The 24,334-nt window shown below is 35.7% G+C and overlaps 1 protein-coding gene across 6 annotated transcripts in view; it reads left to right on the top strand.

Moving 5' to 3' along the window:
• The window catches only part of LOC126738571 (uncharacterized), a 263,439-nt gene that overhangs the window by 73,654 nt on the left and 165,451 nt on the right, over positions 1 to 24,334 (top strand). For 2 of the 6 annotated variants that reach the window (XM_050443965.1, XM_050443963.1), the window contains exon 2: positions 6,809 to 7,072. The exons of the other annotated variants lie outside the window; for them this stretch is intronic. In XM_050443965.1, coding sequence (XP_050299922.1) covers positions 7,016 to 7,072 — 57 coding nt within the window. In that variant the 5' untranslated portion in view covers positions 6,809 to 7,015. The remainder of the gene's footprint in view (positions 1 to 6,808; positions 7,073 to 24,334) is intronic. 6 annotated transcript variants of the gene reach the window in all.

Here is a 24,334-nt window from a genome sequence, read left to right as displayed (position 1 = left end):
AAGGAGGAAAAATATTGTTCATTTAATATACAAATATACAAGGTGTTCTATTAGAAAAAAACTTTTTTTTGCTAAAATTGTTTAAATTGCTAACTTGTCTTTTATTAACTTTGCGATACCCCGTATGATATTTTACAATGCCTAGCGATTTCAGGTATACCCTACAATTTTTAAAATACTAAAGTTTTTTTCCACCCTTTATAATAACCGAGCTAAGCTTTATCTAAATATAAGGAACGATCCTGTACAATTTTAATATTTAAAATGTACTACTTGTCGATGGCCAGAAGCTACGCATCACCAAAAAATTATTTCTAGTGTAAATGTAAATGTAAAAAATTTGGAAAATTATTGGGAAGAAATTGTGGTGGTGGTCATAAGATGGCACGAGATGTTTCCAATACATTTTTACGCAAATTTTAAAATTATTTTTGCTTTAGAGCCGTCATGGACTGGTATCATTTCCTTGGCCTGTCTACATCCTTCTGTCCTCCTACAATTCTTCCTTGTTTTTTCCCAGGCCCAATTAATAAGTGCCTGGGAGATTTGTTTTTTGCTAAGACCAAGACAAGGTTCGGGGCCTACGAAGGGGTTAACGGAACCTTGTCTTGCCAGTTCGTCGGCCCGCTCATTGCCTTCAACACCTTGGTGTCCTGGGACCCACCTCAGTCTTCCTTGTGTGCTGCAAGCCTTTCCAATGCGTCTCTGCATTCCTGGACTAGCGCTGAGCTGGCCCTGGGTTTCTGAATCGCCTTGAGGGCAGCTTGACTATCGGAGTAGATGCAAATCCCCCCGTTACCTTCCAATGCCTCTCGTTTTTTCGCTACTTCGAGTATCGCAAACACCTCCGCTTGGAAAACTGTGGTGTGTTTCCCTAGCGGGAAGGATTCCCCTGTGTTCGTTTCCATCCTGTACACTCCGGCTCCGGCTGAATTGGTGCTTTTCATCCATGATCCATCCGTGTACCAGGCCTGGAAACCACTTAGCTCTTTAACTTGGTTCGCCGACCATTCTTCTCTTGTCGGGATTTCGACTTGAAACCTTCTTTAACCTTAGTTTGCCACTTTTTGTAGTGCATCTGGATGTCAGAATTGGTATGTTCTTACACATCCTGAGAGCAATCGTCATATTGTCTTGTCCTAAGTGAACATTGCGCCACCCTCCGCTATCCTCTTATACGCCGCCATGGCCTCCCTCTCAATCCAGACTGAGGTAGCCCAAGAAGAATATTGCCGCAGGTGTTGTTCTCATAGCTCCAGTAATTCCCAAGCAGACCAGTCTTTGCAGTCTGGTCAGCTTTTGGGCGTTGGTGACCTTCAATACGGCTGGCCACCATACCACGGATCCGTACGAGATCCTCGGTCATATGACTGCGGTATAAAGCCACTGGAGAACGTGGGGTTTAAGACCCCATCTTGTACCTATTGTTTGCCGTAATTGCCATATTAGGGCCGTTGCCTTATTTGCTGTCTGCTTTAAATGAGTTTTAAACGTGAGCTTGCTGTCTAAAATGACTCCCAAGTATTTGACCTGCTGCCTCAAAGTTAGGCGAGTCTGATACATAATGGGAGGTTTAAAGCCTGTCAAATTCCGCCTCTTAGTAAAGAAAATGAGCTCGGTCTTTTCGGGGTTGACCGACAGCCCTGTCTCCCGACACCACTGTTCCACTATCCTGCACGCGACTTGCATTCGCTCACAGACTGTTTTCACGAATTTACTCGTGACCATCACTAGTCCGTCGTCCGCCTATGCCTGTCCATAGAATCCTTCAAGTTCTAGCTTACTGAGGAGACTGTCCATCACCAGGCACCAAAGGTGTAGCGAAAGGCAACTGCCTTGCAGGCAGCCGCTTTTCACCCTGGCCTCGACACGACAGTCTCCCAGTGTAGCACTGATCTTCCGGTCTTCCAGCGCCGTTTTGACCCACGTGACAAGATGAGCCGGAGTGCCCCTGGTCAGGCGGGCTTGGCAGATAGTGTCTGTTATTGCCTTATCAAATGCTCCTTCCACGTCAAAGAAAAGAGCAAGTGCTATTTCCTTGTTCTCTATGGCTTTTGGAAGCTTTGCTCACTACAGAGTGAAGTGCCGTTTCCGTCTCCTTTCAACTTTCCTTTCATGTAGGCATGCTAATTCCTATGTAGTGGCAATTCTATTAGAATCTCCTCTGTTATATACCTGTCTATAAGCCTTTCTATAGTCTTTAGTAGAAATGAAGTCAGGCTTATTGCCCTAAAGGAGTTTGGTTGACGGTAGTCTTTGTTTGGTTGACGGTAGTCCGGTTTCGGGATAAAGACCACATTTCCCGCCTTCCATGTTAGTGGAACATACCCCATTGCAATGCTGGCCTCAAAAACTCTCTTTAAGTAAGGCAGTGGGGTTTCGAGGCCTACTTGCAACATCGGGTATGATTCCGTCAGGTCCCGCAGCCTTATATGGACTAACGCGTTGTCCCAAACTACACACCACCAAATTTTTTTCTCGATTATTACAATTTTTACAGTAAAATAGAAAAGCTTTAGAGAATTTCTTGGTAATACGCAGCCTTTGGCTACGAATAAAGGATCTCCAGTACATTCCTAATACTAGAATTGTATAGTTTTCCTTACAAATATCTTGGAAACGCATCGTGCGTAACTAGAGGCATCATCAAAAAATTCTATAGGTTCTTTAAAAAATTGGAATAGTTGAGAAAAAATTATGGTAAAAATTATGCGTAGCCTACGGCAACCATAATTTTGCATAAGGCGTTTCTAGTACAATTTTATGAAAAAACTGTACAATTTTAGTATTTAAAATGTATACTGGAAATGCCGTACGGGTGGCAAGAGGCTATGCACCACCATATTTTTTTTCGTCAATAATTGCAATTTTTTACATTTAAATACTAAAAAATTTTTGGGTGATACCTCTAGCCATGCACAAGACGTTTCCAGTACATTTTAAATCCTAAAATTGTACAGTCTTCCATAAAAATGTACTGGAAACATCTTATGCGTGGCCAGAGGCTACGCATCACCAGGAAATTCTCTAGAGTGTTGATTTAAATGTAAAATTTGCGTTAATCAGCTGCGGAAAAAAAATTATGGTGGTGCGTTACCTCTGACCACAAACAAGGCAGCCCCACTACAGTTTTATGGAAAATTGCTTAAGTTAAACTGGATTAGGCGCTTGATTATTTCCAAGTATCTTTACTTAATGTCTTTAATTTTGATCACAAATATTCTGTTGCCAATTTCCCAAAAGTTGTTGATCGCGTTTAGGTCAGGTCTCGACTGCGAGGGATAGGATAAAACACTGATCTAATTTACCAATTGTAAATCGTACACAGGCATTAGAATGTGTATCTGAAAGATATCCGAAAAATAATATAATAATTCCCAAACTTTGAAAGGCAATAACGGGAAACTTGTGAACTCTAATATCAAGATCCAATTTTTCACATTCTCTTCATTTTGAATCCAATGAGACCATCCGCCAGGTCGTACTTAAAATTATTTTTTTTTTGAGTAATTACTAAACAGATCAGTTTTTGTAATGGTTCTCCACTCGTGCACCAGCACCTTGTGTCATGTACATTTCATTAATTTTGCCGGTGACATTTTTTCGAATTCATTTCCTATGTCTTTAGGCTTTATTGAATAATGAAGGAATAATTGACATGCTAAGGTGTTTGGGCAGTTGATCAATGGAGATGATAGACTTAACTAAGCCAAGTAGACAATTCATCTTTGGTATTTCAAATTTTTTGCTTGACCTATTTTATTACAGTATTTGGAGCTTTGACTGCTTCCATATACACGTAACTTTTGCATAAAATTTTGCTAATCTGATATTTGGTCTTCCAATATTGCATCTTGGTTCCAATCAAAAAGTATCACCAGCAAAAAATCAATCGGATCATTAAAATGCCAATGAAATCTTTTTTAGCTTCAAATGTCAACAACAAACTGTAAATTCATTAATCTTCTTGCTTGCAGGAATTACATATATCCGTCGGCCATTATAACCGACCCATTCAAAACCCGTTTTCGTTTGTTCATTTCTAGGACTAATAATTTTATGAGGTGCACAAAAAAGATAAAAACTACGAAATACCGCGTTTTATTCATTAAGTCAACAGAGGATTAACAAACAGTTGTTACATGTTTATTTCATGAAAATAATACTAATAAAGTTTATCTTAAAATAGTGAAGTAATCGCGCTTTTACAACTAAATTATTATTATTGCTGCGTAGTTTAGTAAGCAGGTGTTTTATAAGAGTATAAATCTATATTTAGTGAATAACCTAATTTCCATTTTCTGAAAACTTTTCATTTTTATACATATCAAATATATGAATACAAAGGCCGAAATTGCTTTTGTTACTGCTTTGTTATATTTGATACTATAGTGCAATAAGGTCCTGGTTTATTAATCACCGAGCTGCCTTCTGCAGCTACTTTGGACATTTTGACAAAAATGTACAGTTCTCGTAATTTTTCTTAATGAAATAAAAAAATATTGAGTCATTTATGCTTGCACCTGTCGTTGCTTTCTATTTTCCTAATTCACTTTTATCAAATCAATATTTTAAATTATTAGTTTTCAACTCGAACTGCAGTACTCTTGATGTAAATTTTTTTACCTAGTTATGATCCTCACAGACAAAAATAATTATTTAAGACAAATAAGGGGTAAAAAGTAAAAAGTCAATATTTGCAGTTTTTACCGCATTTTACCCTTTACTTAAGCCCTTTGCCTTCAAATATTATTTTTTGTATAATATTAGACTTATGTAAAAAAAGGGCAAAAAATCTACTTTTTCAGTTTCTCTCGCATTTCACTCCACACTCAAGTTCTCAATTGCCTTGAAATGTATCTTACTGAATGCATTCTCAACTTTGATTTCCACCATTAAAATGGTTAATTAATTTTTTTTTTCAAGAAAAGGAACTTCTTCTTCTTGCACCTTGGTGAAAAAGAAAAGTGACAACTTCCCTTTCTTTAGCCAGCTGGAGGACCCTTCTCACAAGCTCTGGTGTCTTTAAGTTATTTACCCTTAGTACATTCTGGAGGAGGATATTTACCCTTATTAACTTGATCCATTAGAGGCCTCCAATTTAGTGTAGTTTGGAGAAGGATACTTACTATTATTTTCTACAGGCTTCCATTTATCTCTTGTATGACTGCGCATGGATAGAGTGGTGGTCCTCCTTAGGTTTCCGCTTGCCTCTGCAATGACTGGAAGGAAGATATTTACTTCCAGTAGAATTAGCTGGATACTTCCCTTCTATTTGCTATCAGCTGGGGGTGTGTGATGGATAGGTTCTTCCCTGTTTTCCACTTGCCTCTGGAATAAACTGGATAATTCCCTTCTGCGCTTGCTTGAGCATCTTTTTCAATGCTTGGTTTCCATTTGCCTTTCGTGTAAGAAACTTGGGGCGGGTGAGGTCTCATAGGCTTCCATTTACCACCTAAATATTTTTTCTGACTTATTGATCAAAATGATATAAGTTTATTACTACTTGTGGAGCTTGGAGGAGATGCGCTCCACTTCCTTTGGACTGGTGAATTGGGATTTCTTTTACTACTAGTGTAGTGCCTGGGAGGTGAAAATCTTCTTCTGAAGACTCCTCATCTTTTAAAGCAAGGACCAAAAAAATTTCATGAAAAAAAATCATTCCATGAAGAATCAGTGGGGAACTAATGCTTCTCCTTTGTAGGAAATTTTTTAATAAGCATGGAATGGTTGTCTGTAGTGCTTAAATCTTTAAGCTGATTGCCACCAATCTGGGTTTTTGTAAAACAGGTTACAAAAACCTACCACATATTCCCTGAGTTGATTCTTAATAGAATTATCTCCAATTCAAGTATACTTAGTACAAAGATGTTTAGTTTGGGCGCTAATAGAAAATTGCATTCGTGGGAATTTTCAAAGTGCTCTTACACCTTTAGATCTTCTCATATCCTACCAAAACTCGATTTTTGCGTAATGTATGGGATGAGAACAAGACGCTGGTATAGTTAGTTAGATATCGTAGAAAAAAAAACTTCGGTGAAAAAATTCATGGCTAGAGGGACCCGAAAGAAAATTAGATAGAAGGTCGGCTTCTGTGGATCCTATCGCCATAATCCCATTCTTGTTTTTCTTAGGTTCGTCCTTCTGAATCCATCGAGACCATCAGCAAGGTCGTAGCTCGCTTATTAGTCGAGATCTGGCATTTTTGAAATGCCAATTTTGGAGTCAAAAAATGGCATTCAAAGTGCTCTTATTCCAATAGATTTGCTCTGATCCTATCATAAATGCTATTAAAATGTGTAAAAATCTCAGCATTCAACTATTGTATAACAATTAATTAGCCGAAATGTCGAAAACGTGCCCTATAAGTTCAAAATACTAATATTTTGCTATTGCAACATGAAATTTCAATGCCATTGCCATCAAAACTATGCTAACAGAAAGTTTACACATTATATTTGTCGGTCAGTAAAATGTTTTACAAACATTTCGAAGGCGAGAAACAACTATAAAACATGACACAATGCTTGGTATTATCCAATATAAACATGACAATATTTAAGCGTAGAAATAAACATATTTTTTTATGGCATTGACTTTGCCATCGGCAAATACATTTACATATCATTTTTATAGCTATACCTCGGTCGGGGGAAAGATGGCTTAAGGCAGTGAAGCTTTATTGAATTATCATATATTATACTAAATACATAATATAGTTATACCAATATTGTTTAACATAATTAAGCCAAGGTCTTTTGAAATATATGATCCTCGCGCATTCATAACGTTTTTTTATTCTTTGTAGGTGTAAAACTGGTATTCACGTGGATGTTCGACACCCCCGGCTCAAACGACACCGTCTAAAAAAACATAATTATTTATCACATTTTAACCATATTTATTGAAAATAAATTACGTGGTCCAGCAGAGATTTACGTATAAGTTTTTGTGCTAGTTAACGTATTTGAAAGATTATACGTTATTTTTAACACCAAGACCGTAAATTTCAAAGATGATGCCAAGGAATTCCTCGCCAGTGATTGAAAGGGAGATAATCTGTACCTACAAGGTAACACCAGTATCTAACTGAATATATATACCCTATAGCCCTAAAGGTGGTTTTAACAAAACATATAACACGTTAATCATCTGTTAACATTATTAAAATATAACAATGATAATCTTTAATAAGTATATTAATTATGTATTTTAACGTGCTAATTTTGTGGTTGACGGATTGGGGATGTCAAATGTGAATTTATTCTATCCTTTAGATTGAGTTTTTCTCATTTAAACTCAATTTTCTCAAAATCCTCTTAAAATATCTTAATAAAATAAATTGCCTTGGATTTAAAATTAAATTTTCTGGAAATGTTGTTTAGGGTTCAAAAGTCTGCAAATAAAAGTTCCCAAGTTATCCAGATTTAAACCAAATAGCGGCATTGAGGTCGCCGGTGTATTCTTGAAAAAATACTGCAAAAATATATTAATGAATTCATAATTAAATTCTCTGAAAATGTTTTTTAGGTTCATAAACTTACACCTAAAGAATTCCAGGCTCATCAAAGTACCTTCTATAAATATGCCTTAAAAGGTATTTGGGCACAGGATATATATGGAGAATTGTTAAAACTACTTCAAATGAAGTTTGAAAGGCCTGGAATAAAATTAAAAGTAATTTTGAAAGCCAGAACCTCCAACTATCTTGTTGGAATATATTGAAATATCGGAAAATTTTTCTAAGCTATCACATCGAACTTTCAAAATATTGTGATCTATTTATTTAACCCCTTCCACTCCAGCTGCAATTTCAAAAGTGTAACCTACATTCCACATCATTTTTTTTTAATTTTTTATAAATTATATTTTTACATCTGATTTTAATTGCAATTTTTTGTTTCTCAAAATAGAAAAACAAAATGGTGGTACGTTCCTAAAATTTAGCAGCATACCAGAATATTCATATAAGGATATTTAAAAAAAATACAATGAACAAATTTTTAATGAAGGAAATGCCTTATTAATACAAAAAAATATGGACAAAGTTACATAAAACCATTTATTTACTAATTGTTACTTGTGGTAATCTACGAAGTGAGCGTCACAGCATAGTCCTGGTTTTTCTGGACATTGAATGCAAACATTTTTGGTTAGTTTTCTTATTCCACGTCGTCGGCAGACAATGCAAACTTTTCTTAAAGCGCGATTTTTTCCTTGCTCCTTTGGCAAGTTCACCATAACATGTTCTTCTTTAGATTCACGTTTGGAAGTTGAAGGTTGAGCGGCAAACATTGTCCGATACCCATCACTATATTTACTTAGCATACCATGACAGCACAATTTTATGTAGTCATACATAGCAATTTTAGAACCTTCGGTTGCATGTGAGTATAAAACTCTGGGAGTTCAGAAGCATCTGAGACATCAGCAAGAACCTCACTTTTGAGAACAAAGTGTAACTTTTTCTAGAATATTTAAGGATTATATGGCTCCAAATCTTGGTCTACGGCACCCATATTCTGGTTATAGTGCTCAATATGGGTAGGTTTTTTTAAAAGTTACCAAGTTTCCTCCCACCCATTCGACGACTTTTTTCATAAAAACCTGCAGTATGTTTTGTTGTTAACAGATACACATCTTTTTTGTCTTTATATTCAACTAATAGTTGCATATTTTATCGTACAAAACACGATTGATAACGCTCTAATGGTGTGTTGGACACTTGTTTGGGAACACCGCGATTTATTCTTATTGTTCCAGTTAAATATGTTCCTTGGGGGAGTAAAATTTTTGAAAGCCGATCCAAAGTATACCAGTTTTCCAAAATAACTTCACAGTCACTGTTTAGCAGTTTTTGGGCTAGGTAAACTACTATTCTTTCAGAAACTGTCAAATTTTTAGTACGCCTGGTATATGTGTTACTTCAAAAGTATCTTTGCCTACATATAGACAAAAGTTCCAAGAATAACCTCTAAGATGCTAAGCACTCGGACATATTGCAAAAATTTGTATTCCAAACCTGCTTCTTTTACTTTTTATGTACTTGCGGAAATGCAACCTACCTTTGTATAACATTAGGTGTTCATCAATAGCAAAAACTGCTCCGGGGTCCACTAAGGTCATGCAGTTATCTTTTAGCATAGCCATAAAAATGCCAAGTCTAGTCATGGGAGCTTGAAGCCTAGCCGCTTCCGGAGGAGAAAATCTAATAAATTTCAAGATAGATAGGGAGGGTATCTGTTTCGGCTCATTATTGTTTTATCAAACACTTTTGCTCCAGAACACAATATGCTTTTACTTGAGTAATCTGTGATACGAGGAAATTTAGTGAGTCCTGTGAGAAAATGAAGTGCATTAAAAATATCCATATTCTCTCCATATTCTTGGCAATCAATTGCAGGATGAAAATTGTAGTCAGAAGAAAAATCTCTTACTTGCTCAGGTAGTTGATCGGCAAACGGATCACCTAAAACTTGCCAGTCGTCCATAAACACATTCTCAACTTCATCTTCGTCAGTGTCCGAATAAGAATCCGAGTCACTTATCATCGAATTATCACTTAATTGGTAGTCTTTAGCGAGGTTTATTCGACACTAACAAAAACAATAAGTGCATGAAACTTTGCGAACCGGTTTATTTTGGTGGGGATAAAATATTATATCCCATACCAGAAGAAATAATGTAGTAATACTCATATTACCATCATATAAAATTGCAAGCAAATAGGCATGATGTCCATATGTGGATTTCATGGTATGTGCCGATCTTAATAGAAATATTCAAATGGTGGATACCTGAAGTGGAAAGGGTTAACCAAACACATATCTTTTGCCTTCTTTGAACTTGATGGGCTGTTTGAAATTAAGGATGTTATTTTAGATATAAAAAGTAAAAAATTCAGAAGATTTTATTTCGGCTGATATACTTTTAAGGTTACTAGATACAGTTCTGGATGGTTTTTTAGCTTGTATGGTTTTTGTCTTGGATACAGAGCGTATTTTCTACCTGTCTGTGTCTTCTTTGGTAGTTCTGTTTAAGGGCAGAAACTCTGCAGACCCTATCCTCTGTCTAGTCTCTCTTCTACCTATCGAATCTAAGATTATCGAAACACTAGTGAACAGGAGACTTTTCAATATAATAACAAGACTATTTGCATTTCAAGCATCAAAGGAACTTTCTGAGGAACGTTTACTTTAATGTGAACCAAGGCTTCAAATAGCTTAGTTACAAATAGTTCTGTGATCTATATCTAGGTAAAACTTTTGATTGTGTGGATCCCGGATTACTGCTTTCAAAGCTTGAAAGGTATGACTTTCAAGGAGTCCCATAGCCTTGCTTACATCTTATATTTGCATTCGGGCAGGGATTCATCTCAAAAATTACTTGCGGAGTCCCACATCAGGGATCAGTTTTACGACTAATCTTGTTTTTATTTTATGACCTTATATCCATTTTAGTTGTTCTGTTAAAAAATGTTTTTATAAAAAGACACCCCTTGCATTTCTACATTAGAATTAGGCATGATCATGTAAAAGAAGCTTCTGTTGGTACTACTCCTTTAGGTAAGTGAATATTGTTAGTTCATGCTTTCCTAATTGTATAAGTTGGAAAGTTAACCTTTAAGATACTGAGCGTTTAGTTAGATGTGAAGAATCTACATAAGGACGACTTATATGTGACACGTCTGATCTGAATAGCAATAGCGATTGAAAATTATATCAAATTACCTTTGCAGATTATAGTTATTTCACTAAATAAAAACACGTAAAACAAACGCATGATCATCTGTGTTTTTAATGACTTCTGAATTATTAGGCTGAATATCTCTGGAGAATTCACCATGTTTGCGGCCGATACATAAGTAATGGAAGTAACTTTTGGAAATTGGTTAATTTTTTTCGACTTTAGTCTATTTTTGGATGATTGAATTGGATTTTCAAAAATAAAATAATTTTTCGGCTTGTAGGTGGCCGAGCATGTTTTCCACAAAAAAACTCTTTTCTCGTCATATCAGTGTCTCGATATCACCCCAGAGATCCTTATAAATTAAGAATGTTTGAATATTTGGATATGACACAATGACCACGAAAATTTTTTTGCACGTTTAATCGCTTCTATGGCTTTATGATTAATATTCACTTGAGTTTTGGCGATTGATCCCGGCCCTTTTAGCGATCTGCATTCTTTTTTGACCTTTACTGTTGATAGTTTTTTATCTTTGAAGAACGCGTTGCTTGGCCAACGTTTTTCGGAAGATGAGAGATTCATATAAACTTTTTGATGAATTTGCTGCTTTTGTTAGCTTGATTATTATCGATCTGTGACTATGGTTTATTGTTATCCTGCTAAAGACTACTTTATTTAAAATTTCTCGTTGTTGACGAAGGAACTGTCTATTTTCTTGTAAAATCTTAATAACAGAGTATTTTTCTTCAATATTTTTTTTTGCTTTGACAATCAGTGTTGACTTGCTAGGAAGCGAACGGATATCATTGTCTATCTCTGACACGATGCCACACTAATAGCTGGTACTAGATTTACATAATCGAATTTTGTCACATTTGTATTAATAGGTCTGGTTTGTCTGTTTAAAATTAAGACTTAAATGAGATAAAGTTAAAGAGAATTTCAATTTTAATCTAAGTTTAAACTAAGAAACAATGTTAGTGTGACCTTCAACTATTGCTATTTCCTACTCTAATAACTACTTACATTGATGTAGCTGCTATGCTTGGTCTTTAAAATAATGAAAATATGGATTTATGGGAAAAATAAGGTAAAAAAAAAAGAAGTTTTTAGAACAAGTGAACAAGAAAAAAAGCTCCTGTAAGTAGATAAATAAATCCATAGATTTGTTAAACAATAATCTGATTCTAATGGCCACAATTGCACATAAATTAAATTCCAATTATCGACAAAAAATAAGTTATTAAATAAATTCATAATAACAACAATCAAATATGTATTCATTAAACATTTTTCTCGTCATTTAACCACACATGATTTATATTAAATTTATTTTATAGGAAGCAGGTAAAGTAAATCATTATACAGTTATTAATTGTTATTGCAACAGATTAAAAAAATACAACCGTGTCCCTGTATAATAAATTATTAAATGCATACACATATTTATTAATGTATGACTAAAATAGTAACTGTATGTATTACCACATACAGTAGTAAAAAATATATGGGAATTTAATAACATTCGTGTTATTTAATTTATTTATATTGCATGGAGACTACTCATATTTGGGGTTCTTAAGAATTCAGGTTTTGTTTGTTTAATTACTTATCAGTATAACAAACAATAAAAAACAAAATTCTTCCAGGCACTTGTAATTTTTTACTTAAATGGTAAATTCTCTTGATAGAATGATATCTTTATTATTATTATTATAATTATTTTTCTGTTTTAGCTCGCGGATAGCGGTGTTGTCAATTTCATCGGCCTGAAGGCAAGATGAATTTTGCTATTGTAAATTTAGGAACTTTCGAACAATGTTGCATGTATTCAGTATAACAGATTTCTGTATAGTGACAATCGTCCAGGAGGAAAGACCCAATGCGTTAAGGTTTTTGGACAGTGTTAAAGGGACAATTCCAGTGGATGAAATAACTAGAGGGAGTATATATACATCATCTTGCCTCCATTGTTGTTTTATCTCGTGAGCTAGATTTGCGTATTTAGCAAGTTTAGTGTGTGTCGTTTCTAGGACATTAGTCTCCACGAGTCAACCAGTAGTTCGACGTTTCATAATCGACATATCCGGCATTAAGTTCGTGAGGATTCTTTCCGTGTATTGCCTTCTGCTTCCAGGTATTAACTTTAATGGCTGTGTGCTCTGATCTTGTTACAGTAATGTTTTCTGCTATACCTGCACGGAGATTCAAGGGTGTATATCCGTTATCCGCTAGCACCACTGCTACAGAAGAGGTTTCCCTCATAGTGAGGAAGTATTTCTGAAGATCTGCTACTTGTTTTTTGAAGAGAAAAGAAATATCAGTTAGTCCTCTGCCACCCTTGGATCTGGGAAGAGTAAGTCTTTCGATGGCTGACTGAGGGTGGTGTGCTCGAAACGTCGTGAGGGTTGTTCTGGTTTTCCTCTCAATCGCCTCTATATCAGTCTTTATCCACCTATTGACTCCAAAAATACGTTAAGACAGGGATAGCGTAGGTATTAACCGCTTTAATCGTTCTTACAATTCAGTTTAGTTTTTAAAATTTGCTTAAGACGATTGATATATGCCTTTTGGAGCTTCTGCTTCATTTTCTTGTGCTCTGTATGGGCTGACTGATGTACGCCCAAGTACTTATTTAAAAGTTTTTATTTAAATAAGTTTCCCCTTCTTCCATAGCCCGAATGAGACTACTATCTTGTAATTTAAAGTTGTTGGTGTTGTGTTTACCTTTGATAACTGTTTGAGTTTTGCATTTATCGATACCAAAGCTCATTTTAATGTCGTGGGAAAATATTTCATATTTCAATTGTTCGCAGCAATGAGTTGACATGCGTTGATGTCCCAGCATAGACTTTGATATCATCCATGTACATTAGATGTGTAATATTATAGGTTAATATTATAGTTATCTTTAACGGTGAATCCATGTTGATTTTGATTAAGCATAAGGGAGAGGGGATTCACAGCCAGACAAAACCAGAGGGAAACTCCCTGGAAAAGGCCTTGTTGTATTTTAATAGGCTCAATCGCTAAAGTTTCATTTCTGCAGTTAAGATTTAACTGTGTGGTCCAGAAACCCATCATATGTTTTAATAAATTGATAAGCGGTGGAGCGACTTTATAAATCTCAAGGACCTTAAGCAGCCAAGTGTGTGGGACGGTATCGAAAGCCTTACGGTAATCTATAAAGGCAGTGTATAAGTTTCTCTGCTTCTGTATTGCTTGTTCCATAATTACAGTGTCTATAAGTAACTGTTCTTTACATCATTGAGACCTCTTAATGCAGCCCTTTTGTTCTAGAGCGATAATTCCGTGGTCTTCGCAGTGCTTATAAATTATTTTTGCAATGCATGCTGTAAGCAGTTTATAGATTGTAGGCAGGCAGGTGATAGGCCTATATTTTGCAGGATTTTCAGTATCGTTATCTTTTGGCAGCAAATATGTGAGTCCTTGCGCAATGTAAGTTGGTATTGTGGTTGGTTCCTGCAAAAATCTGTTGAAATGACGAGTTAAATGTGTATAAGTGCATTTAAACCGTTTGTACCAAAAGTTATGAATTCGGTCGCTACTAGCTGTTTTCCAGTTGAAGGAATTCTCCACTATCTGCCTCAACAGCTCAGGAGATATTATCGGCTCGTCCATTGGTCTTAATTCTTCCATTCTGTCAATCTCTTTTTGTATCCAGGGTGCTTCGACATTATGAGTTGTAGGTACAGACCAGATTGACTCTCAAAACTCCCTGACTTGTCGTTTAGATGGTGGTTTACCGCTGTCGTTATTCGTGACATTTCTAAGCCTCCGATAATACTGTTTCTCGTTGTTCTGAAACAGCCTATTGGATGTTTTCCGAAGGATAGATTCTTTGTATCTTCGAAGTCGTTGTGCAGCAACGCTTAGTTTTTGTTTGAGAGTGTCTAAAACTTCTGCTATATTATGATTGGGAGGGTTATATGTAGCATGGGTTTTGTTTTGCCGCATAACACTCTCGACTTGCTTGGTTAACTTACTGTTTCTTTGTCCTTAATTGTAGGCGGTGAGTTGGCCAATATCTTTTCTAAGTTTGGTTATTTTGTTGTTTAATCGCCTTTCCCAAGGTCGGACATGTTCTGTTATGTAGTTTGTATCCGAGTGGTTTCGAACGTCCAATTTATCCATTCTGATAACGGTTACAGCTGCTGCGTACAGAGCAGTATGCAGCTCGTTAAAGGTGTTGTGTTCTTCCAGATATTGTAGAAGGATTGCCGTATCTAAAAAGTTTACCACGATAGCAAGGTGCTTGCTGCATTTTTGCTTAGAAATAACTAATCGCTTTGTAGGGTCCATACCTGAAAATTCTATCAAAGCCCCAGTGAAATAACTCCTTACCTTCTCCAACTGAGTATTATCACCGGAGGCTTGGTTTTATACTATTCGATCCGATGATGGTGGAGTATCTGGATCTGGTTACGCGGCTCCTGCTGGTATTGCTGCTTGAATATTATGATCTTCTCGAGGCTCAGTTGGATGGGAGGCCTCGTTCTTAAGTGCTTTCAGCAGCTCTCATGATAGGCGTCCATTATTGATTATTACTCGCTTTTGATCGATTAGCCTTTGCTCAGATAAGTGTGCGAGATCTGGGTGTATTTCGGCAAAAGCACGTTGTAGTAACGGTCTTATTCCTACAGAAATCGTTTCTCCTTCCTATTCGTTTCCTCCTATTAATTCTATTCCTAATTATTATTATTATTATTATTAATATTATTATTATTATTATTATTATTATTATTATTATTATTATTATTATTATTATTATTATTATTATTATTATTATTATTATTATTATTATTATTATTATTATTATTATTATTATTATTATTATTATTATTATTATTATTATTATTTGATCTTGGATGGCGAGTAGAAAGCCCTCGGTTTCTGGAAACATCTTGCCTGATACCAACCAATAGTTCGACGAAGCAGTGTCGACATGATTTTGGCTGATCTCATTAGGATGCCGCCCATGAAGGGGCTTCTCCATCCAGATGCGGAGTTTTTCCTGGTCCGTATGATGGTAGCTGCACGCTTCCTCGCTCTTAAGTTGTAGAGGAGTGGAATCGTCTATTTGATTTATTGCGCGATGCAGCGTGGAATTTTCTCCTTGCCTGTAAAAATAGGATCTTAAGTTAGTGATTTGTTTTTCAAGTTGTTTACCCAGATCTATTAATCCTCTTCCTCCAAGGTGGCGGGGAAGCATTGTTCTTTCAGTGGCACTTCGAGGGTGGTGGTTGTGCGTTTTAGTAAGTAGGGTCCTCACTTTTCTTTGTAGCCTTTCTATGTCTGTCCTACTCCAATTAATTACCCCAAAAGAATAACTAAGAGCTGAACATGCGTAGGAGTTAAGTGCCTTAAACATATTTTTGCTGTTGAGATTGGTTCTCAAAACTTGTCTTACCCTTTTCACAAACTCGTTAGTCAGTTCGCATTTCATTGTTTGTTGTTCAATCGTTTGTGATTGTTTCATCCCCAAGTATTTGTAAATTTCGTGTTCGCCCATGGCCTCGATGGTCTGGACATTCTGCATCTGATATTCTCCTGGCTGAATTTTTCCTCGGATTATATTGAGAGTACGGCATTTATCTAGTCCAAATTGCATGCCGATGTCATTGGAGAACTCTTCTACTATATGCAGCATTTGGTTTAGTTGGTTCCTAGTTGCAGCCATTATTTTTAAATCATCCATATAAAGTAAGTGATTTAACTTTGCAATCTCGGTGTTATTATCTCGGATGCTAAACCCATAGTTGGTAGAGTTAAGACGGTTCGAAAGAGGATTCATAGCAAGGCAGAACCATAATGGGCTCAGTGAGTCCCCTTGGAAGATTCCTGTTCGAATTGGAATGTTGTTTGTACTTACTGTGCTTTTACCCTGTACTTCGAGCTGGATCGTTGTTCTCCAACTTGTCATAGCGCTCTCTAGAAAAGACAAAGTATTACCATCAACTTTATACACTTTTAATATGTTTATAAGCCATTCGTGTGGTACTGAGTCGAAGGCTTTCTTATAGTCGACGTAGGCAGTAAAAATATTTCTCTTGTTGTGATATGCCTGGTTGTTGATGACAGAGTCGATAATAAGTTGTTCTTTACAGCCCATAGACCCTTTAGCGCATCCTTTTTGTTGTGCGGATATGATGTTGTTTTTCTCACAGTGTTGGTAAATGCGCTGTGTTAAACATGAAGTGATAATTTTATACAAAGTAGGTAGGCACGTTACCGGTCGGTACTTAGACGGATCTTGTGTGTTGTTCTGGTCTTTAGGCAGTAGATAGGTTACTCCTTGCGTTAGAAACGCTGGCATTTTCTGTGGGTTAAGAATAACGTGGTTAATTAATTCTGAGAGTTTGGGATGCACACTCCGTAGTTTCTTTAGCCAAAAGTTATGAACTCCATCTGGGCCAGGTGATTTCCAATTATGCAGTTTTTGGATAATCTGGTTGACTTCCTCGATAGTGAATGGTCGATGTTCCATCTGGTTATATTTATTACTATTTTGTTTCTCTTCAGTAACCCAGCTTGCGTTGATATTGCATGTTGTTTGAGTTGCAAGTTGTTTGGCCCAAAAATCTTGAATTTGTTCTTTCGTGGGGTATTGCTTATCTGGGTGATCTGATTTTGAATTTAGCTCTCTATAAAATTGTTTTTCGGCCTTTTCAAAACGAAGATTGTCACGTTTTCGGTTATTACTGGTCTTGTATCTTCGTAGGCGCCCTGAAAATAAGGAAAGTTTCTGTTTTAGAGTATCCAGGCATTGTTGAGCTGTATTATTTTCTGGTTCATGCCGAGTGTGGATGTTGTTTCTCTGCAAAATTTCATCAACTTTCTGTTTTAGTCTATTTGTTCGTGTACCCCTCAGATATTCTGTCAGTTGGCCGATATCTTTTCGAAACCTCTGAATTTTTCGTTGAAGTCTGGTCTCCCATGGCGGTATCGGGAGCTCGGTTCTTGCAGAGTCATTGTGGATCCTTATCTTAATCTTCATGGTTTTAGCAACGGCAGTTGCTGCGCTATAAACTAAAAGGTGAAGAGATTGCATGTTATTAATATTTAAAAGATAAGGTGGAAGAATTTTGGTGTTTAAAAGTTCCATAATTTGACCTAGTTTTTTTGAAGAGTTTACTTTTGGAAGTTTGGGTCTTATCAGTGGGTTGGTTCCCTCAAATTCTAGCATCGCAAGTGCCATTTCTGCAGATAGTTCGTAATATAGCTCAGAATTGTCCTCTTGGGTGTTTTCGGTAGTGTTAAGTTCCTGTGTGTTATTTAATACGTTTTCTATTACAGGTTGCTCCTCAGCTGGTTCATTGTTAGCGGGGTCTTGTTCGTTATTAGTTTGCGCTTGTATTTCTTCTTTAATGGTATTGAGTCTTGTCTCTGGAATTAGGTGATTACGCATTATTACCCGATACTGGTCTGCTACTCTCTGTTCGGTAACTTGGAGATGTGGATAGATTTTCCTAAATTCGGCATGTAAAGGTTGTCTGTAGCCGAGTATTTCTCGTCCCAGGTTGGTCACTTTATAAAAGCTGCGCATGACGGTTTCATTCATCGCAGATGTCCATTTCATGCGCTGTCTTTGTAGTCCCGCCTGGGTGAGCGCTGGCTGAATTTCCTGCGCAGCACCTTCAGCGAGGGGGGCTCGTGATGGTGTTGGGCCCTCCTGGTCGTTTTGTTGTTGAAGAGGAGGAGGTGTAGTTTCTTGAATGACAGGTTGCCGCCTCCTTAACTATATTATTATTATTATTATTATTATTATTATTATTATTATTATTATTATTATTATTATTATTATTATTATTATTATTATTATTATTATTATTATTATTATTATCAGGCACCATTCTGCACATTGCTGCCTTCTGCACCTGTATTCGTTAAGATGGTCAGTAATAATCCGATGCCCTGAATGTTTTTGGAGAGCTTTGTCAATATTATCCCCTCTGCCGAAATTACCAGTGGAATTATAGAAATGCCAGATTTGCTTCAGTTCTACAGCTAGGTTTTCATATAGCACTACTATGGGTATTTCTAAAACTGCTTGTGGTTCGCATTTTTAATAGTGGATAGGTTTCAAGAAAATCATTTTTGAGAGCCAGTTCTTGTTGAATAATTTTAGCAGGTTAATTGTGGCGACCTAGATAGGCGGCGCCTGCAAGTTGTCGGCAACCTCCAATCTTGTGTCTATCCATTCAATCACTGTTCTACATTTTCTGCATCTATCGGCGACAAGTTAGAGGCAGTGTTTCATGTAATTTCGTGTGCTTATTACTCTATCTTGAATAGCCATAAAGAAACCCTCAGTCTCTGGATAGAGGTCACCAGCTCTTAGCCATGCTAACGAAGACGGTTTGTCAACATTATCCGGCTGAAGAGTCTTTGTGATCTTGCCATGTAAAGCTTGTTTCAGATTTAGAGGTGTATACTCTCGGTCTTCCTGGGCTGCCAATCTCATTAATGTATCGTTGCATTTGAGTAGTCGTCTCAGACTTTGTCTTGGATTATGCATAACTCGTAGATGTTCACCATTCGCCGACCTCTTTTTTACGAGATAGATAAAGTCTTTTTGTTGATGCAGACAGTTTTTGTAGACATCAAGACTCAGTCAGCATTCGGCGTGTCCTGTCTAGCTTATTTAGAGTAGTATCGGTAGGTCAGGGAGCGGAGAGTTAGTATTTAAAGTCTACATTCTATTAAGACTACTTTCTTCTTAGTTTTTTCGGAAAAAAGTTGCATGTGGTCAATGCGTTGGTTTTGCGAGATTTCCAAATATTTATAATTATCTTCTGGGTACAGATGTTCACGGTCTTAAAACTGCTCTATTTGGTTCTTTACTACGCCTTTCTTATAGCGCACTTTAAATGCCAAATTACATGCATATGCCACTGCCGATGATTTTAACGATTTTCATTCAAGAGTATAGTCCACCCGACACTCTACGTAAAGTTTCCAATTATCAACGTAGGATAACTTGATTCGATTCGGTGGGATAACGAGATTCCTGATTGAATTTTCAATTAACTTTTTTAAATAATATTATCCTGACCACAGATTATTAACTAACAGTGAATAAAATTCCAAAGACTAAAATATATATTTGATCTAAAGATGCATAACTTAACGTTCGTGATTATCAAAAAAGAAAGTATCCAAAGCAATTTCTTGGACTTTAAATATATTTTAGAAATAACATTAAAATTACAGAAACAGGGAATAAAAGTGAAAAAATAAATACTGGAAGATTTAACAAAAAAAAATTAAAATACAACAACGATTGCAAATACCAAAAGTTCTTAAGTAAAAAACATATAAAAAAATATATATATATAAACTCAAAAAAATATACCTAACCAACCACAAAAAACAATTTAAAACCAGGATGAATACATTTTGAGTTCATAGCTGTCATTTGCTTTTTCTCTATGATTTCACTTTCCTAGTGATTTCACTTGTTAAGAAGAATTGAATTGCCTTTTCAAAAGTAAAAATTGACTGCGCGGTTCCAATGATAAGAGCAACTCTCTGATAAACGTTAGCGCTTAAATATTCAAAGCATCTTTGTCCAATAATTTTTTTAACTCGGGGCTTTAACACTGCGTTTTGCCTATATCTAGTATTCTGTTGATGACTTACATCTTGAAAGACAGTTTTTTTCTTAAAAATTCGTATAGATATTGTTTTAAAAAATAACAATCTTACATCAAAAATATCCACTTCAACAAACAACAAGTCTGAAGGGTACATTCTATCCTTTCTTAAAATGATCTTTAGGAGCTATTTTTGAGTAACCGCTTTAGAGTTTAGGTGTGACTGTAGAACTCAACCCCATGCAATATGACCATAGGTTAAATCTGGCTGAGCCAAAGCGTAGTAAAGATATTTGAGTTGTTTTAAATTAAACACACTACGATAAAATTTAAGTAAAGGTAATAAGGACCTAAGCTTTTTATTTATGTACTCTATATGATGACAACATTTAAGATGATATCAATAAAAATTCCCAAATATTTAAACTTTGTGCATCGACTTATTTTAATTTCTTGGAAATAATTATAAAATTCTAGTGTATTGAAATTAGATAAACCGCTAGAGTAGCTACAAAAAGACATTAAAAATGTTTTGGAAAAGTTAGTACTCAACTGATGATTATTAAATCAATAAATATATTTTGGGAAATCTTGTTGAATTAAGTTTTTAATTGCTTCCCATGATTCAGCCTTATAGCGAATGCTCGTATTGTCAGCGAAGCTGGTCAATTTGGCCCTATTTCCAACTCTGTATAGATCGTTTACATAAATATTAAACAAAATTGGACCTAAAAACCATATATATATATATATATATATTGGAACACCATACGTAACTACCAAGGGATCACTAAGGGCATCATTAACTTCAACCCATTGTAATCTGTTTTCCAAATAACTTTATATTAAAATTAGGGAATTATCATAAAAACCAATATTTTGTAATTTCTTCAGTAAAATCTTATGTGATATATGATTGGGTTGCTTTTATTCACTGAATCATATATTTTTCATACCAAATCCGCGACAGCATCCCTCGGCAATCCGAAAAGATGTTATTTCTTTCCAAGTGATTACCAAGACGCTACTGCTAATCAATACTATTGGCCTATAGTTTGCTATTTTACAACTATCACCCGCCTTAAATAATGGTTTTACTGCTGCCTCCTTTAAAATATCAGGGTAAATACCTTCCAATATACAGGGTGTTTCAAAATTCACTACATATATTTTAAGGGCGTATTCCTGAGGTCAAAATAAGACTTTTTTTTCCTATAAACATGGGTATTAAAATGCACCCCCTTCAAGCCTACAGCCATCGCAAGAAGTGTAAAAAAAATCGATTTTTTAAAACTGTGTCTAGTTTTCGATTTTTTAAAACTCTGAGTTTTGTATCAAATTTAACGAAATTTGGAATAACCCCGTTATTTTAGGCGGTCTATTTACTCTTTATCTTAGAAAAGGCGTAAAACTAATTTTAAGGGGTAAACTGAGGGGGTGCACACTTTTGACGGCCAAAATTTTATGTGTACATAAATTTTTTTTTAAACTAAGCTACACCAAAAAATAGACCATACAAAAATTTAAATTTTTGCTCTCTTGCATTTTTTTCATACGACTATTAGTTTTTGAGAAAATCGCCGGTGAATAAAAGGATAGCAATATCGTAAATTAAAAATCAAAGAAAAAATTTAGGAAGTAGGCTGTGTTTCGCAATTGTTGACATTTTTATTTTTGATATATTTTTTTTTATTTCTAAACGCTAACATTGCTAAAATGGAAAATGAACGTTATTCATTCGAACATCTTGCAAACATCCATTTTGTTTATGGTCTTGCTGATGGTAACGCGTATGAAGCTCAAAGATTGTATCAGTTAAGGTTTCCTCGCCGACTCCCGAATGTACAAACATTTTCAGAGTCACATCGGCATCTTAGGGAATACGGTAGTTTTCGGACCCCCAGGAACAATGCAGGCAGACCGCAACAAGCACGAAACCCAGTGACAGAGGAGCAAATTTTGAATGCTATCGACGACGATCCTGGCCTAAGAACCCGATAAATAGCTCGGAATTTGGATGTTTCTCATGCAACTGTCTGGCGGGTTTTGCACGAAAATAGCTTGTATCCATACCATATTCAAAGAGTTCAAGCTTTACTACCTCAAGATTTCCCAAGGCGCTTACAGTTTGCAAGGTGGTTACTTCAGAGATGCGCGAGAGATAATAATTTTTTATTAAGTATTCTATTCACAGACAAAGCTCATTTTTCGCGGGAAGGGGTGGTGAATTTTCACAATGTGCATGTTTGGGCAGCAGAGAATCCGCACGGAATTAGGCAATTTCACCACCAGGAGCACTTTAGCCTTAATGTATGGGCAGGTTTAGTGGGAGATGAATTAATTGGTCCTTTCTTTTTTCCTAGAATTTTAGTTGGCGACACTTATTTAGACTTTCTACAGCACCATTTAAATGGTTTACTAGACAATGTACCTTTAAATGTGCGAGCGAACATGTGGTTTATGCATGACGGTGCCCCCCCTCATTTCCGTATAACCGTGCGTGACTATTTGAACTTTGTGTTTTCTGAGAGATGGATTGGTAGAGCAGGCCCAATACCAAGGCCTCCATGCTCCCCGGACTGCAATCCTCTGAATTTTTTTTCTGGGGATATGTAAAAAGCCTCGTCTATAATCCTGGTCAAGTGCCTTCGCTCGAGGTCCTAAGGCAAAGAATTATTGATGCCTTTAAAACAATAAGAAATACTCCCGGAATTTTAGAGCGAGTAAGACAATCTATGAGAAGACGAATAGAGGCTTGTATTGCAGCGGGGGGTGCGCATTTCGAGTACTTTTTATTAAAAAAAAATATTTTTTTCTCAGAAGTTTATTGTTTATTTAAAAAATAATTAATTATTATATTAATAAATGTTAAATAATTTTTTAACCAATTTTTGTATTTTTATACCGTCATTCTTTAATGTAAATAAATGTTCATCAATATATTGAAAAAACCTCAATAACAAAGTTTCAACAATAGCAAAACCAGTCTACCTATTTATTGTTAAATGTCGTGGCGCTTAAAAAATGTAAGCTTAGAAAATGCTGTGACAAATAGTCACAGCCTACTACATAATATTATCTGTTTAAATTTTAATTATTACGTTATTGGTAGCCTTTTATTATCGGTGATTTTCTCAAAAACTATTCGTATTATCAAAAAAATGGAAGAGACATAAAATTTAGATTTTTGTATGGCCCATATTCCTGTGTAGCTTAATTTTAAAAAAAATGTACGCGTACATAAAATTTTGGCCGTCAAAAGTGTGCACCCCCTCAGTTTACCCCTTCAAATTAGTTTTACGCCTTTTCTAAGATAAAGAGTAAATAGACCGCCTAAAACAATGGGGGTATTCCAAATTTCGTTAAATTTGATGCAAAACTGTAGACACAGTTTTAAAAAATCGATTTTTTTTACACTTTTTGCGATGGCTGTAGCTTGAAGGGGGTGCATTTTAGGACCCATGTTTATAGGAAAAAAAGTCTTATTTTGACCTCAGGAATACGCCCTTAAAATATATGTAGTGAATTTTGAAACACCCTGTAGATTTTTTATAAGATAGAAATTTATAAGAGAGAAAACTGCCAAATTAATAATTTTGCTATTATGAAAGTCTCGACTTTAAAAGTAAAATTGGTCTCGTTTTTAATATAAATAACCACTTCATCATTTTTATTAAAAGCCCCAAAATTATAGTTAGGAATGTTCAACAGTGATAAGTTGGCCAATTTATGAGTTTCTGTTAAAACTATGCAGTCAAAATTTATTTGCAGTGATTCCAGAGTGACAATCAATTCATTATAGTGATAATTTAGGCTATTTATGTTGTTATGAAATATGTCGAACGTATTGTTATGGCTTATGTATCTATCGAATGTATCGAGAGTTCTCTGACAGTCAGCTGCAGAAGCATGAGTTTCATTAATGTGCGTTAAATAATTAAAATTTCGAATGTACTCATCGATTTATACACGAACCATTTAGTTACAGCAAGTTTAAAAATAAAATGTTGGGAGAAATATACTAAAAT

Source organism: Anthonomus grandis, chromosome 7, assembly GCF_022605725.1.
Source record: "Anthonomus grandis grandis chromosome 7, icAntGran1.3, whole genome shotgun sequence".
Lineage (NCBI taxonomy): Eukaryota > Metazoa > Arthropoda > Insecta > Coleoptera > Curculionidae > Anthonomus > Anthonomus grandis.
The sequence above is the reverse complement of the archived record's forward strand: the minus strand, read 5'-3'. Positions and strand labels throughout refer to the sequence as shown.